At 40.9% G+C, this 17,229-nt stretch overlaps 1 protein-coding gene across 3 annotated transcripts in view; it reads left to right on the top strand.

Moving 5' to 3' along the window:
• LOC140631274 (beta-galactosidase-1-like protein 3) overlaps positions 1 to 17,229 on the top strand; it is a 41,977-nt gene that overhangs the window by 23,746 nt on the left and 1,002 nt on the right. For 2 of the 3 annotated variants that reach the window (XM_072822787.1, XM_072822788.1), the window contains 9 exons: positions 5,113 to 5,197; positions 6,758 to 6,895; positions 7,483 to 7,563; positions 8,237 to 8,343; positions 9,188 to 9,328; positions 9,771 to 9,842; positions 10,394 to 10,472; positions 10,853 to 10,940; positions 11,247 to 11,358. In XM_072822787.1, coding sequence (XP_072678888.1) covers positions 5,113 to 5,197; positions 6,758 to 6,895; positions 7,483 to 7,563; positions 8,237 to 8,343; positions 9,188 to 9,328; positions 9,771 to 9,842; positions 10,394 to 10,472; positions 10,853 to 10,940; positions 11,247 to 11,358 — 903 coding nt within the window. The remainder of the gene's footprint in view (positions 1 to 5,112; positions 5,198 to 6,757; positions 6,896 to 7,482; positions 7,564 to 8,236; positions 8,344 to 9,187; positions 9,329 to 9,770; positions 9,843 to 10,393; positions 10,473 to 10,852; positions 10,941 to 11,246; positions 11,359 to 17,229) is intronic. The other variant, XM_072822789.1, reaches the window with a different exon arrangement.

Here is a 17,229-nt window from a genome sequence, read left to right on the forward strand (position 1 = left end):
TAGTTGAAAAAGAGCTTGATGTGATTTCAATCTTCTTAATTTATTAAGACTTATTTTATGCCCTGATCTATCCTGAGAATGTTCCACTTACACTTGAGAAGGATGCATATTCTATTGCTCTTGGATGGAATGTTTTGTATATGGATACTCAGAGAACCAAAAGAACTCTTGGGCATTAAAATTTAATATTTATTTATTTTTAAAAGATTATATTATTTATTTGAAAGAGAATGAGCATGAGTGGGTGGGGAGGGGCAGAGAGAGTGGAAGAAGCAGATTTCTGCTCCATCCCAGGACCCTGGGATCATGACCTGAGCCAAAGGCAGACTCAACTAACTGAGCCACCCAAGTGTCCCTAAAATCTAAAATTTAAATTAGAAGTTAAATATGAGTTGGAGGTAAAGTTGAGGAAATTTCCTAGAAATAGTACCAGTCAACAGGATATAAAATATGAGACAGCATAAATGTTTCATAAGATCAATTTAGGAGGCCCAACCCCTAACTACTAGAAGTTATGAAAAGAGGACAAAGAACACAGAGAAAAGGAAATTACAAATAACTAATGTAAGAAAACTTCCTTTAGCTGAAGAGTATGTATCTCTAGATTGAAAAATGCCCCTCAAGTGTTCAACATAATAAATGATTTAAAAAAAGACCCACATTGTAAAATTAACATTCGTCAGAGAGAAAAACCATAGGCTTACTACATACCGATCAATGAGAATAAGATAAGAATCAGGATTTTAAAGTATTGACATTGGATGATACAAAGCAATGAAATATACTTTTAAAATTCTAAGGATAAATGAATTTCACCTCGAATTTTATACTCAGTGTAACTATGAAGGAAGTGTATTGCAAAATAAAGATATTTTCAGAGATGCCTGGGTGGCTCAGTGGTTGAGCATCTGCCTTTGCCTCTGAAATTGCTGGATTGAGTCCCACATCAGGCTCCTTCATGGAAGCCTACTTCTCCTCCCTCTGCCTGTGTCTGCCTCTCTCTATGTCTCTCATGAATAAATAAATAAAATCTTTTAAAAAAAAGATATTTTCAGATATTTAAGGGCTCAGGTTACCTGATCTCTATTCACTCTTTTTATGGAAATGTTTGAAGGATGCAGAAATAAGGGATTAAACCAAGACAGAAGAACACATAGGATCCAGAAAACATCATCTTCAACTCCAGGGATCAGCGAAGAAAAGGCCTTGAAGGACAGGTCTTTGGGCTTACAGTGTGACCGTTTTTGGTCATGGCAAGAGGCTGGAGGCCAGCAGGAGTAAAACTGAGAATGCATACTATGAATGTCTGGCATATTTCCCAAGAGGGGCCCACTGTAATTTTCTTTGGTAATTTATAAGGGACAGCAACTGTCAGTCCTGCTGTGGTGAAGATGTCAGCTTTTTAAAAAAGAACCTGCATTATTCAGCAGCATTGAAAAGTTTAGGCTGGAAGTGGAATGCAGGTATCAGACTAAAAGCCTATAGCATCGGACAGTTTAGGTCGCCCGTAATACGAATGTTCAAAGAGATGCCTGTGCTTTTATGCAAGAGTCATTCAGAAGTTTTGAGAAATGGAATAGCTTTAGTTATATCCTCCAGTTCTAGGTGATAAATCGTTTACATTCCAGATGCAGTATGGTGTAAATGGTTAAGAGTGTGGAGTCTGGAGCTAGTCTAGCTGAGTTCAAGTCCAGGTTGTAGCACTTCCTAGCTGAGTGAACGTGGATGGGTTATCTAACCTCATTTTCTTTATTTATAAAATAAAGACTCTTAATATCTGCCTTATAGTTTGTTATGCAGAACAAAGTAAGTCAAGTACTTTGAATAGTAGTCAGCAGATAGAGTGTGATCATCAGAATTACATGGATCCTTCAACCCAGATGAGGTAGGCTAAAATTTAAATAAAGATAGGAAGAGAAGGAATGAAATATTTATTAGGTAATATAACTTAGTAGCTGATAGTTTGGCTTAGACCTGGATTTGAGGTATAGCTCTACCCTTAACCAGCAATGTGACCACTGAAATTCTGTTTGTTTTTTTCAGATTTTTATTTAAATTCTAGTTAGTTGGGCAGCCCCGGTGGCTCAGCGGTTTAGCACCACCTTCAGCCTGGGGCATGATCCTGGGGTCCCGGGATCAAGTCCCACATCAGGCTCCTGCATGGAGCCTGTTTCTCCCTCTGCCTGTGTTTCTGCCAATCTCTCTCTCTCTCTCTCTCTCTGTCTCTCATGAATAAATAAATTAAATCTTTTAAAAAAATTCTAGTTAGTTAAGATATAATGTTATCTTGGTTTCAAGAGTAGAATTTAGTGACTCATCACTTACATATAATACCAAGAGCTTGGGATCCCTGGGTGGCGCAGCGGTTTAGCGCCTGCCTTTGGCCCAGGGCGTGATCCTGGAGACCCGGGATCGAATCCCACGTCGGGCTCCCGGTGCATGGAGCCTGCTTCTCCCTCTGCCTATGTCTCTGCCTCTCTCTCTCTCTCTCTCTGTGTGACTATCATAAATAAATAAAAATTAAAAAAAAATACCCAGAGCTCATCATAACAAGTGCCCTCCTTGAAACCCATCACCTGTTTAGCCTACCCCCACCCACTTCCCTCCATCAACCCACATTTTGTTCTTTAACATTAAGAGTCTGATGATTTGCTTCCCTGTCTCTTTCCCCTCCCATATGGTTACCTGTTTTGTTTTTTAAATCCCACGTATGACTGAAATCATATGGTATATGTCTTTCTCTGACTATTTCGCTTAGCATAACAAACTCTAGCTCCATCCACATTGTTGCAAATAGTAAGATTTCATTCTTTTTGATGGCTGAGTAATATTCCTGTGTGTGTGTGTGTGTGTGTGTGTGTGTATTTACACACCACATCTTTATCCATTCATCAGTTGATGGACATTTGGGTTTCCATAATTTGGCTATTGTTGATCATTCTGCTATAAACATCATGGTGCACATATCCCTTGGAATATTTACTTTTGTATCCTTTGGATGAATACCTAGTAATGCAATTGTTGGATCATAGGGTAATTCTATTTTTATCTTTTTGAGGAACTTCTATGCTTTTCCAGAGTGGCTGCACCAGTTTGCATTCCCATCAACAGTATAAGACGGTTTAGCTTTCTCCACATCCTCACTAACATCTGTTGTTTCCTGACTTGTTAATTTTAGCCATTATGATAGATGTGAGGTGGGATCTCATTGTAGTTTTGATTTGCATTTCCCTGATGAAGAGTGATGCTGAACATCTTTGTTTTAATATTTTATTTATTTATTCACGAGAGACACAGAGACACAGGCAGAGGGAGAAGCAGGTTCCATGCCAGCAGCCCGATGTGGGACTCGATCCCTGGACTCTCGGATCACGCCCTGGGCTGAAGGCAGGCGCTAAACCGCTGAGCCACCCAGGGATCCCCTGAACATCTTTTCATGTGTCTGTTGGCCATCTGGATGTCTTCTTTGGAAAAATACCTATTTGTGTCTTCTCCCCATCTCTTAAGTGGATTATTTGTTTTTTGGGTGTTGAGTTTGGTAAATTCTTTATGTATTTTGGATACTAAACCTTTATCAGATAATTGCAAATATCCTCTTCCAGGCTGTAGACTGCATTTTAGTTTTGTTGATTGTTTCCTTTGCTGTATAGAAGCTGTTTATCTTGATGAAGTCCCAATAGTTCATTTTTGCTTTTGTTTCCCTTGCCTCTGGCAATGTGTCTAGTAAGAAGTTACAGCAGCAGAGGTCAAAGAGGTTGTTGCCTGTGTTCTCCTCTAGGATTTTGATTTCCTATCTCACATCTAGGTGTTTCTCCATGTTGAATTAATTTTTGTGTATGGTGTAAGAAAGTGGTCCAGTTTATTCTTCTGCTTGTGGCTGTCCAGTTTTCCCAACACCACCTGATGAAGAGACTGTCCTTTTTCCGTTGGATATTCTTTCTTGCTTTGTCAAAGATTATTAGTAGGTCCATTCTGGGTCTCTTCTTATCTTCCATTGATCTATGTGTCTGTTTTTGTGCCATATCATACTGTCTTGATGATTACAGGTTTGTAATAGAGCTTGAAATCTGGAATTATGATGCCTCCCATCTTAATTTTCTTTTTTAGGATTGTTTTTGGCTATTTGGGGTCTTTTGTGGTTCTATACAAGTTTTAGGATTGTTTGTTCTAGGTCTGTGAAAAATGCTGGTGGTATTTTGATAGGTATTGCATTGAATATGTAGATTACTTTGGGTAGTATGGAGATTTTAACAATGTTTGTTCTTCTACTCCATGAGCATGGAATGTTTTTCCATTTCTTTTTCCTCTTCAATTTCTTTCATAGGTATTCTATAGTTTTGACATACAGATCTCTTACTTCTTTGTTTAGGTTTATCCCTGGGTATCTTGGTGCAATTATAAATTAGACTGATTCTTTAATATTTCTTCCAGCTGCTTCATTATTGGTGTATAGAAATGCAACAGCTTTCTGTATGTTGATTTTACACCCTGTGACTTTGCTGAATTCATATATTAGTTCTAGCAATTTTTTGGTGGAGTCTTTTGGATTTTCTACATAGAGTATCATGTCTGCAAATAATGAAAGTATGGCTTCTTCCTTGCCAATCTGACTGACTTATTTCTTTTTGTTGTGTGATTGCTGAGGCTAAGACTTCCAGTACTCTATTAAATAGTAATGGTGAGAATGGACATTCCTGTCTTGTTCCTGACCATACAGGAAAAGCCCTCTTGATGATATTAGCCGTGGGCCTTTGGTATATGTGAACCTCAGTTTCCGTGTCAGGAATTTCAGTCAGGTCCTTGGTCCAAAGCCAGTTCTTTCAAAACCAGCCTCACTTATGACAAAGTTGGAATCATTGGTGATGCTATCCAAGTACAGCAGGAAGGCACATAAAGCATAAAGAATGTGAATGTTTGGAGGGTGGGTGCAGAACCAAAGCTATGGATGATGGCAAAGGTCTAATGGGTGATGGGAAAGGAGGGAGAATAAAATGCTGAATTTTGAAAAAGTGAACAGCATGAGTTCCTTAAATTCTCATCAGTTGTGCTTAGTTTTTCTTATTTTCTTTTTACATTTTCTCAGACTTGGTATTTGATTTGATTTGTTTCTAGAGCAATAAGCCCATTATGGTCATGGAATTCTGGGTCGGCTGGTTTGACACATGGGGAAGTGAACATAAGGTTAAAAATCCTAAGGGTAAGTGTTTTGCAGTGTTTGACCCCAAATAGAGGTGGGCCTGAGTCATGGATCATTCACACATTTCTTTGCTAATTAATTAGCTCACTCAACCATAACTATTCATTCAACACCTGTATGTGCAAGGACTTGGCTAAGCTTGAGAGTGCACTGATGAATAAAAACGACTTGGTTCCTAGAGCTTGTTACTTAGTAGAATTGACAGATAATTAAGTAAATCAAGGGTTCCATATCTGACAAGTGCTTTGAAGCAAAGAAACAGGTGCAGTGATAGAAGAGACAGGGGCAGGCCTGCAGAGGTATGGCAAGGTGGTCATGGAAAGGGTCTTGAAAGGCAACATCTCTGAAGAAGGGAATGCATTTGCTAAAAGTCTGAATAATCTCTGCTAAATGTGCAGGCCATTGCTATGGCAACGTCAACAAAGTGGTAGTGGTTATTAGGAGGCAACATGCAATGATGGTTGACAGCGTGGATCCTGGTGCCAAAGAAATCAGGATTTCAATCTCAGCTCTGCCCATCTGCATGACTAGCTTTCCTTGTTTGCTAAGCCTGTGTCCTCACCTAAAACAGGAATTATCATGTAACCTGCCTCATAGGGGTTGTTGTGAGGATTAAATGTGATAAACGACTCAGAACAGTGCCTGGCAGAGGTTGACTTAATAGAAGTATTTTGCTACTAAAGATATTTTGCCATTGATATTATGAAAACAAGCTCACTTAAAAAACAAAAAAACAAAAAAACAAAAAACAAAACCAAGCTCACTTGTACCAGAAATAAACCAATGAAAAATTCCAGGTAACTGAGGAAAGCCTGCTTGAGCTGAAACAAAACAAAACAAAACCCACCACTAACAAACAAGTTTTCTGATCCCCTTCACGTCGGGCACAATGATGGCATGTTTCTTACATATGTTCTCTCATCAACCCGATGAGGTAGTAGGAGTTAGGACTTTCATTTAGCAGATAAAGAAGCAGAGGCTCTAAGAGAAAAATGGGCTCTCCAAGTCAATGCAAGTAGTAAAGAGCACAGCCAGGGTGGACTCCCACACGTAACTACCCTTTAACTAACTCCCTATGATGCCAGTAGGAGGTTGCTCACACCTGGTAAAATCATGGTGACAAGATAAGAGTTCCTGTGGCTAAAGATTGGGAACAGCTACTGTGGACTATTGCAGTGGTTTTAAACTAGCGTCCAAAGAGATCTTACCTTAGAAGGGAGTAATGAGATTATACTAATTATTTGTACAATTTCAAAAAAAATTCAATGAACATTAGATATTTAAGTGACATAAGGGTTCTTAGGCTATTATTTAATAGGTATAACATGGAACCAAATTACGTCCGTGCTCCGGGAAAAACAATTTTTAAACAGGCACTAGGAATTGATAAGACTTGGTTTCCTGGAGGAGTTGTAGCCAATTTCACCTATTTTCTGGTTAGAATCTTAGTGGGGGTTGAAAGAACAGTTAAGTTGATCACGGGTGGGGTTGAGAATAAGTTTTCACCAGAGACTTCTGTCTTTTTACTTTTCCCTGTGTTCTTGTCTTCCTCACCTACAGATGTTGAGGAGACTGTGACCAAATTTATTGCATCTGAGATCTCCTTCAATGTATATATGTTCCACGGTGGAACCAACTTCGGTTTCATGAATGGGGCCACAGATTTTGGGATACACCGAGGTGTTGTCACTAGCTATGGCAAGTACTTGCTGGTACGGTTACCCCGCAGCAGAAGTGCTACGGAGCTTTACAGAGGAGGCTCCAAAAGCATGTTCTGAGCATCACTGGATTCTTGACCTACAGTCTGTGCTGAGCTTTCAGGGTATTCCTACCTATTTTTGCTTTCTTCTGTGATGTTCATAACGCCCCCAGACAGGCTGCCATCGCAGCAGATGGGGCACCTCAGACCTAGAGTCCTGCTTCATTCATCATATATACTGACCCCTTGACTTGAACCTTCTAAGATACACAATGGTGATTGCTTGATCGACACACCCGGGCAATCCAGGGGACAAGAGGAGTCCATTAGAAAGTAAGACAGAGGACGAATCCAGTATCTTGGCAGCCTCAGACCCCTAGGAAGGGTTGTGGGGAGTGTTCCCAGGGTGGCATGACCCCCTGCACACATGCACACCCTCAGCCTTGGATGGCCTAGTCAGAGGGGTGAGGAAGATGTGTCTTCCCATTGCCTCTGGTAGCCCTGGTCTGTGTCATGTCAGCAGTGCTGCAACAAGGTCTGTTGTGGACGACTGCCTGGCTGGCAACAAAACCCCGGTGTCTTGCAGACTATGATGCTGTGCTCACAGAGGCCGGGGATTACACAGAAAAATATTTCAAGCTTCGAAGACTCTTTGGATCTGTCTCAGGTACTCAGCAGTCATTTCCATTTGAGGGATGGCTCTTCTCATAAAGTGGAAGGATGAGGAAAGGGAAGGTTCCCCTTTGGGCAGAAACTTGGAGCCTTAATGGCAAGGGTAACCTTAAGTTCAAATCTCGGTTTTCCCACTTAAAAGGTGAGTGGCTTTGCACGAGTATTTCAAGCCCTTGAGGCCCGTTTCTTCACTGAAAGATGAAGACAGTGATCTGCATGTCCTGTAATGACTGGGAAGATTTGCATAAGTTACTATTTGTAGAGCTCTTAGTATGAAGGCGTAGTACCCTCACATCCAAGAGCAAAAGCCACCTTATTTAGTTTTATTTATTTAAATAAAGTAAATCATCTACTGTGTGCTAGACGGTGAGCGCTGGCGTTGCCAGAGGGCCCAAGGCAGAGTTCTTGCCCCCGGGAGCCCTGGGTCTGTATGGCCGGCCCTGCTCTGCAGAGGTCTCCACCTGTCAGCTCTCCAGGCGTAGAAAATGGTTCCAACTCTGTTATTTCCAGTTTCTCCTTACTCTTGGGGAAGTAAACCCATACGCGAAGATAGGACCCACTTCTGTTGCTGGCTCTGGTGTACGAGAGTTCATGGGAGGGGTGGGGAGGTAGGGAGAGGGCAGTAGTTCTTTCAGACGCTTCTCGCCCCATGGCCTGTTTTCTTTCAGCAATACCCCTGCCGCCTTTACCCGAGCTCACTCCCAAGGCTGAGTATCCTTCTGTGAAGCCCTCTCTCTACTTGCCGCTGTGGGATGTCCTCCAGTACTTAAATGAAGTGAGTACTCCCTGGCGCTGGAATGGGGGGTTGGCTCCTGGGGGCCTGGGGGAGAGGGCTTTTGGCCACAGAGTAGAGATGCCTTCAAGGACTTTTTATTGGGAAATGTAAAAATAAATATTTTAGATTTTGTCCAAATTTAGAACGATGAGGCAAAAACCACAAACTCTTTCTGGATAGACTGTAAAAGGGTTTGAACTTGAAGAATGAGTCGGCGTAGGGGGAAAAGGGGGATGCTAGAGGATCCGGTTTCTCAGCTCAGATGAACCATTGCTCTTGGATGGGACTACATGATCCATACTGGAAAGGCGGAGAATCGGAACCCGTAAAACTGAGTTTCTGACTCTTCTTCACCATCAAAGAGGCCAAATCACTAAACTTTTATGGGTCCATACTGTCCCTTTCAAATTAGACTATCCTATTTTGAAGAAGAGATAAAATTGTTCGGAAAAAGGTTTACTCGAATTCATATCAGGTTCACCCCTGCTATCACTGTTTTAGATAAATATAGTGATTGGCACGTTGTAGATGCTAACTAAACGTTTGCTTTAGTGCATAATTCCTGTTCAGCTTCAGTTACTTTAAAATTAGACTTGTTCATTCCATTGATTCCCATGATGACAGCAGTTGTTCTCTCTACCATGTTCCTACCATCTCTGGAGCTTTCTGGAGAGTGGAGATGTGGGGATGATGCACATCATCATACAGCACTGGTTTTAGTATTTCTTATCCAGAGAACTGTTGGGGACCCTTAGGAGGGTCAACGAAAAACGCCAAGGGCCTGAGGAAGAAGGATCCCAACTTCTCGTCACCCTGGCTCCTGTCTCTGCCGTGTCTCTCATAGCCAGTTATGTCTAACACACCAGTCAACATGGAGAACCTCCCTATAAACGGTGGGAACGGCCAGTCCTATGGATTCGTGCTTTATGAGACTTCGATCTGCTCCGGAGGTTCTCTGCGTGCAGACGTTCACGATACAGCACAGGTAGGTGTCCGCAGGCTGACTGTGGAGGTAAGAGAACATTTAGCCTGACTCTGTTATGGGGCGGGGGGCGGGGAGTCACCGGTCAGCTGTACTATTAGGTGGCATTTTTCAAGCACCTGCTATTTGGGAGGCGTTGGGAATATAAAGTCAAACCAGAGAGACTTGCTTTCCGCTTCACCGCAGCTTAAGTCTGTGAAGGCCTCTGTTCCGCTTCCAGCATCTGTGACCGCCGAGGGTGGTCTCTTCCGTCTTGGTGACCTGCTCCTCAACCAGAGCCTCTCGCCTCCTTTCTTCGGACTTTCAGACTTTCAGACTCCTTTCAGACTGATCGGCCCAGTCCCCCACTGGGAATTTCAGAGAAAGTTCTGATACTAAGTGGGACGCTTTCTTGGCAATATGGATGGGTGGGCCGATCAGTCTGATGCTGGCTCTTCGTTTGCAGGTGTTTTTGAATGAGATAAATATAGGACATCTGCACGATCATGCGAAGACGCTGACTGTTCCTACGATGACGGTATGTGATCCAAGAGTCTGGGCGCTACCTTAGACCTCTGACTCTAACGTACGCGTGGACCAGTTCTGAGGTAGACCACCTCCTTTCTCTGCCACTGCCCTTAATTGCTTCCCACTCGGGGTCCCAGCAGCAAGGGCTTAGGTCTGTAAGCGGAACTGCATCTCCCAGGCCCCAGTGTAGCGGAGTGTAGCGGAGTGTAGCGCACATGCTTCGGTGTGAATGGGAGCTCCCCGTTAGGCCCTGAGTCAGTCATCAGCCCCTGGCTGGGTCCCTGATCAGAGGCTCACAGCGGAGTCTCTCTGCCTTTCCTAAGGCAGACCAGCAAGTGGAAGGGAAGAGTGAGTTGAGAACAGGAGCACAGAGTCCTCATGAGAGAGGAGGACTGCTAGACTCTGGGGCCCCCTTGTCTCCCATGTGCTTGTCTGTCCATCTGGGACTTGGAGAAAAGAATGAGTTCTAGAGTGAAAGCTCTGTGAGACCATGTGGTCTCTGCGAGCTGGTCTATCCCGAGGAGGAACGCCGAATTCTTTTGCTTGTTTGTTTGTTCTTAGAGATGTCAACTTCTGAGGATCCTGGTAGAGAATCAAGGACGAGTCAATTTTTCATGGAAAATTCAAGACCAACGGAAAGGTGAGAAACAGGCTGTAATCCCTCTTTGTGGTTACTTGGATCCTACGGTTGGGGCAATGTGGCATTTGGGAGGAACAAATGAACCCTTTGAGCAGTGAGATACCGAGGTTAAAGCAGAACATTTAGTTTGGGCCCTGGCCTATTGTGGAGCGGGGCCCAGTCCCCCACTGGGAATTTCAGAGAAAGTTCTGATACTAAGTGGGATGCTTTCTTGGCAATATGGAGCCACATGGTAGGAAACTTTGGGTCCTAGCAGGTCAGACCAGCATCTCCCATCCTGGCTGATTCCTTGTCACAGGCGTCTACAGTCTGCATGATCTTAGGGGACCCTGGAGAGTGTCCAGTCCTTGTCCATACTTTCTCCTACCCCTTCCCTGCAGGATTAACTGGGTCAGTTACCATCAATAACATGCCCCTGCAGGGTTTCGCTATCTATTCTCTGGAAATGACAATGAGCTTCTTTGAAAGGTACGTCCCTCCTTATACCCGGGAGACGCTCGGAGGGATAGGGGGGCTTGCAGATGGTCAAGCTCTTCACTTTGCAGATGAAGAGCTAATACTCCGAGAACTGAAGTGATTTACCCAGGATTATAGGCTGCTTTGGGGTCAGGACTACAACTCCAGAACAAATCTCCCGATTTGTTTTAATGCTTCTACTCTAATACGTCTTCTTGGATCAGAATCTTAATCCCTGAGTTGGGGAGTCTAGGGTCAGTGTTGGCAGCAGAGTGGGGAAGGGTCTTCCTCCTCTTCAAGGCTCTGCTCTTCCTCCAGGCTCCGCTCTGCCACCTGGAGGCCTGTCCCAAAGGCCTGTTTGGGCCCCGCCTTCTACCTCGGTACCTTAAAGGTGGACTCTTCTCCCAAGGACACCTTCCTGAGGCTACGGGTAGGTGAGCTGCCCCCCTCAGTTCTGGTGTCCCAATCACCGCTTCTTTTCAGAAGAGTTTGGAAGCAAAGCCATGGTGTTTCTGGCAGGGATGCTTCTGTTTTTCTCTGTTTTTCTCGTCCTCTTTATAACAAGTCTTCCAACATTTCTCAATCTTCCTAATTGATCGTTATTTTAAAAATACTAAACACAATGGAAAACCGGAAATAATAAGGTACAGAGAGCAAATGATGGAATTTCTCCTTCCAACCCACTCTGCATTCCGATTCCTTTCTACTTTTCAGAACTAAACACCGCCCGTGTCATTGGACCAAAGTGGGCCGCTTCTTGGTGCGTTGTAGACAGACTGCACCAAATGGAGTTCCCTCACAAGTCCTCTATTTGTACAAACCAGGAGATTGTGGGGAATAATTTCCAAAGTCCTGTCTCCCTGAAGATGGGAAAGCAGACCCTTTTACTAGGGCTTGGGGTGAATATTCAGAAGGGGATTTTAACATCGTCGTGAGGCTACAGTCAGTTCTGGCACTTTCTGGTTCATCTGCACAGGTGTGGCCCTCAAATGTTTATTTTTTTTTCTATTCTAGCAATCCGTTAGTTTCTTTCTAAAAGGTAAAATTGACAGTTGGCAAAAGCCTCTGGTTTCGCTCCTACTGGATAACATTGACAGACAGAGGCTTCTACTAGAAATTTCCTGAGGTCAGGGGGTCAGGCTGGTGACACCAAGAGTTTGTGGGATTTCATATATAACTTTGCCTAAACATACGCACTAATTACTTTTATCACTAATGGGTTCACTCCCTAAATTATATTTTGCAACTTGCTTTTTCAAAAATACTATACCTGGTATAGCTTTGTACGTATGAACACACATAGTGACATAAATGCACAGTGCAATAAATTATCACCAAGTGAACGCCATGTAATTATTTTGAGATGAAAAAAATAAAATATTGTCAGTATCCCTCCCAATCACTGTCTCTCCTTGTCCCTAAAAGGGAACCATTATCTTGGCTTCTAACGCTCCAAGTCATTGCTTCCTCTTTTGACTACATGTAAATTGAATTGCATAGCGTGCCTTCTTTTTCCATGGGGTTTCTTTTGTTGCTAAGATTCAACCATTAAGTGAGGCTGTGATTTATTCATTTTCACTATTGTATGGGGTCCCACTTTATAAAATACCATACTATATTTAACCAGCCTACTGTTGATAGGTATTTGTATTATTTCCAGTGTTTGGCTATTATAGATATTAAGACTTCTTTTGTGTTTATGTTTGTGACTGAGACATCTTGGTCCTGTTTTGGTCCCAAGTTTTAGGACCCCCATAAACGATTTGGGAAGTAGCCTGTGTAAGCCTGGTATTACTTCTTACGTGTTTGGTAGATTTCTGGAGCCGTGTAGGGCTGACATTTTCACTGTGGGAAAATTGGTAGGTGTGGATTAAATTTCTTCAAGATTAAAGTACTTGTCAGATTTTGTTTCTTTAAAAGTTAGTTTTCATAAAATTTACTTTTCTGGGAGATTTTCCCATTTCCTCTGAATTTTCGATGTTTTATGTTTAAATTGTTTATTTTTAATGTCTAGATCATCTGTGATAACGTCTCTTTTTTTCTTGATACGTTTTGTACATTTCCAGTGTATGAATCTTTCAAACAATCAATGGTTGGCTGTAATTTTTAGCACATTTTATAGTTATCATCTGTTTCATTTCTCCCATTTTCTTTATTATTATTATCATTTTTATTTTGTTGTTTTGTGAAATCCTGCACTATCTTTGCAAATTGTTAATAGATCTGGAACTATTTTAAAATATGAAATATATTATACATTTTAGTATTTTTCTAACACATTATTTTAATTGTTCAACTTTTTAAAAAAGATTTTATTTATGTATTTGAGAGACAGAGAGAAATAAAACACAGGTGAGGTGGAGGGGTAGAGGAGAGAGACAAGCGGACTCTCTGCGATCAGGGAGCCCCATGTGGGGCTCCGTCCCAGGATCCCGAGATCATGACCTGAGCCAAAGGCAGATACTTAACCGACTGAGCCACCCAGGTGCCCCACAACTCTTAGATACTAATAATTTCCTGTATCACCTAGTCCTATTATTTTGCATTCTAAAATTTTTTATTCAAGTATAATTAATATCCAGTATTATATTAGTTTTAGGTATACAATATAGTGATTCAGCAATTGTATCCATTTCTCAGTGCTCATTAAGATAAGAGTACTCGAATCTCCTTTATCTATTTCATCCATCCCTCCACCCAACTCCCCTCTGGCAACCACTAGCTTGTTCTCTGTATGTAAGAGTCTGTTTTTTCACTTGTCTCGTTTTTTATTTGTTGGTTTGTTTCTTAAATTCCACAAAGAATGAAATCGTATAGTATTTGTCTTTCTATCTGACTTATTTCACTTAGCAATACACTCTCTAGGTCCATCCATATTGCTGCAAATGGCAAGATTTCATTCTTTTTTTTTTTTTTTTGTGGCTGAGTAATATTCTATTTATTATTCTATTTATATATATTTATTATATATAATCTTTATCCATTTACTTCTCCATGGACACTTGGGTTTCTTCCATACTGGCTAATGAAAATATTACTGTAATAAATATAGAGGTGCATATATCTTTTTGAATTGTTTTTGTTTTCTTTTGAGTAAATACCTAGTAGTGGAATTACTGGATCATGTGGTAATCCTATTTTAAATTTTTTGAGGAACCTCCATACTGTTTTCCACAGTGGCTGTGCCAGTTTGCATTCCCACCAACAGTGCGGATACCTTTTGATCCACATCCTTGCCCACACTTGCTATTTCTTGTTTATTTATTTATTCTTTTGATACTAGCCATTCTGAAGGTATACCGTGTTTTGTCTATTCTACTTTTAACCTTAGAAGTTATGTTCTTTCTTTTTATAATTTCTTGAGATGAGTGCTTATGTAGCTGACTTTTATAGTCTTTATTCTTCTTTAACATATGAGTTAAGACAATTTTTTGTTCAAGTATGAATTTGGTTGTATCCCATAAGTTTAAAACCTTTATTGAGGTGAAATTTACATTAACATAAAATTAATCATTTTAAAGTGAACAATCCAGAGGCATTAGGTACATTTACAATGAATGCAACTATTCCTTCTATGTAGATCCAAAACACTTTTAGGACTCTTACAGGAAACCCTGTACCCATTAAGCACTTTACTTCCCCAATTTCCCTTCCCCTCAGCTCCTGACAAACAATTTTCTCCCTGTGTTTATGGAATTTCCTACTCTGGATATATATTCCATAAATCCTTATATGTTTTATTTTCATCACCGATCAACTCAAATATGTTCTAACTTTCTGCGTGATTTTTGCTTTGGCCTCTGCATTATTTAGAAGTGTACATGTTTAATTTTCAAATTTTGGGATACTTTATAGTAATCTTTTTGTTATCAATTTCTTGTTTAGTTGCACTGTGGTCTGAGAACTTTAAAATATTGGGCAGCCTGTGTGGCTCAGCAGTTTAGTGCTGCCTTCGGCCCAGGGCGTGACCCTGGAGACCCGGGATCGGGTCCCACGTCGAGCTTCTTGCATGGGGCCTGCTTCTCCCTCTGCCTGTGTCTCTGCCTCTCTCTCTCTCTCTCTCTCATTAATGGATAAATAAAATATTAAAAAATAATAAAATACAACATTTGCTTAGTCTAACATAAGGTCAAAGTTATAAAGATTATTATGTATACTTGAAAGAATAGGTAGGTTCTGCATGTAGTAGATCAATGTTCTATATATGTCATTTAGTTACACTTTGTTAATCACCTTATTTTAAATGTTTTGTCTTTACTGATTCCTGTTTGCTTTATCTATTAGCTGTTGAAACATTTAAAAATTTTCCATTATCGTTGTGAATTTTATTTCTCCTGTTATTTCGTCAATTTTCCTTATACATTTGGAATCTATACTTTTAGCTTCTCTATATGTCATTATCACTCAGAGTAGATTAAGAATATTATCATCAGGAGATGTTTCTATCTGTCATAGTGCTTCTTTCGTTAATGTCAAATTTTTCTGATATTAATAGAGCTATAGCAAATTCTTCTTGCTTAAGGTTTATCTATTTTATTTTTTCTGTTATTCTTTTATTTTTTCAATTCCTTTATATTTTAGATGGTTTTCTTATAAATATCAATGCTCTATTTAATATACAGTCCAGCAATCTTTATTTTTTAACTGGAGCATTTCAGAGGTTCCAATTTTATATGTTAGAATCATTTTGTTATATCTCCTTTTGTGTCTTCCTGTCTTGTGTGTTTCTCATTCTTCTTTCCATGGAGCTTAATTTTGAAAACTTTATTTCCTATTATTCAGTTTATTAATCCTATTTAATCCTATTTAATTAATCCTATTATTTCCTATTAGTTTATATTTAGCTATATTCTCTAGTTAGCTATATCTAATCTGCTACTCAAAACATCTGTTAAATTCTTAATTTTAATTATTACATTTTTTTCGGGCAGCCTGGGTGGCTCAGCAGTTTAGTGCTGCCTTCAGCCCAGGGCGTGATCCTGGAGACCCGGGATCAAGTCCCACATCGGGCTCCCTGCATGGAGCTGCTCCCTCTGCCTGTGTCTCTGCCTCTGTTGCTCTCTGTCTCTCTCAATAAATAAATAAAATCTTTAAAAAAATTACTACGTTTTTTCATTTTAGAATTTTCATTCTATAACTTTAACCTTATTAATAATTTCCATTTCTCTGTCAAAATTCTAGCTCTTGTCTTTGATACCTATTAATTTTTTTTAAAATTTTTTTATTTATTTATGATAGTTAGACACAGACAGAGGGAGAAGCAGGCTCCATGCACCGGGAGCCCGATGTGGGATTCGATCCCGGGTCTCCAGGATCGCGCCCTGGGCCAAAGGCAGGTGCCAAACCGCTGCGCCACCCAGGGATCCCCCTTTGATACCTATTAAATATTAATTTAATAGGCATAATTCTGTTAAAGCCTGGGACTTATAAATTCATTATCTGCATCACCTGTGCATCTATTTTTATTGTCTGTTGTTCCTTGTACTTTTTTTTATTATATTGTCTTCCCCATCCCCATCTGCTTGATTTTTTTGAGTTCCAGAAATTATATATAAAAAATGCTAGAGATAATTTATTTTTTTAAAAATTATTTATTTATTTATTCATGAGAGAGAGACAGAGAGAGAGGCAGAGACACAGAGGAGAAGCAGGCTCCATCCAGGAAGCCCGATGAGGGACTCGATCCCGGGACCCCAGGATCATGCCCTGGTCTGAAGGCAGGCGCTAAACCGCTGAGCCACCCAGGGATCCCCCTTTTTTAAAAAAATATTTTGTTTATTTATTCATGAGAGACACAGAGAGAGACAGAGAGAGGCAGAGACACAGGCTCCATGCAGGGAGCCTGATGCGGGACTCGATCCCGGGTCTCCAGGACCAGGCCCGGGGCTGAAGCAGGCGCTAAACGGCTGGGCCACCCAGGGATCCCCGCTAGAGATAACTTAAAGCCTAAGATGATATCAGAGAGTGTACATCAACCTCTGGAGTGACTTAGGTACACTAGTAATCCTCTTACTATAATTATGAGGATGGAAATGATTTGATTCAGGCTTCCATCCAATGGCGGGGCTATTTCTAGTTTACTCTTCTCTTTGGGTATAGGCCCTCAGGATCACAGCCCAGGGTGTAAATTATTTAATAAGTTTCCTTGGTATCCAATTTGTGTTCCCTAAACTTGTGAGGCTATAAAAGGTTCTGCTAAGCTTCTTAGCCACCTCTTCCTGAATAAGCAGATGCCTCTAGGGGAAAAACTGTCTCAATGTCTTCTTACCTCTCAGTGTGCTTTGCTTAGATCTTGGTCCTA

The sequence above is a fragment of the Canis lupus genome, chromosome 3 (genome assembly GCF_048164855.1).
Source record: "Canis lupus baileyi chromosome 3, mCanLup2.hap1, whole genome shotgun sequence".
Lineage (NCBI taxonomy): Eukaryota > Metazoa > Chordata > Mammalia > Carnivora > Canidae > Canis > Canis lupus.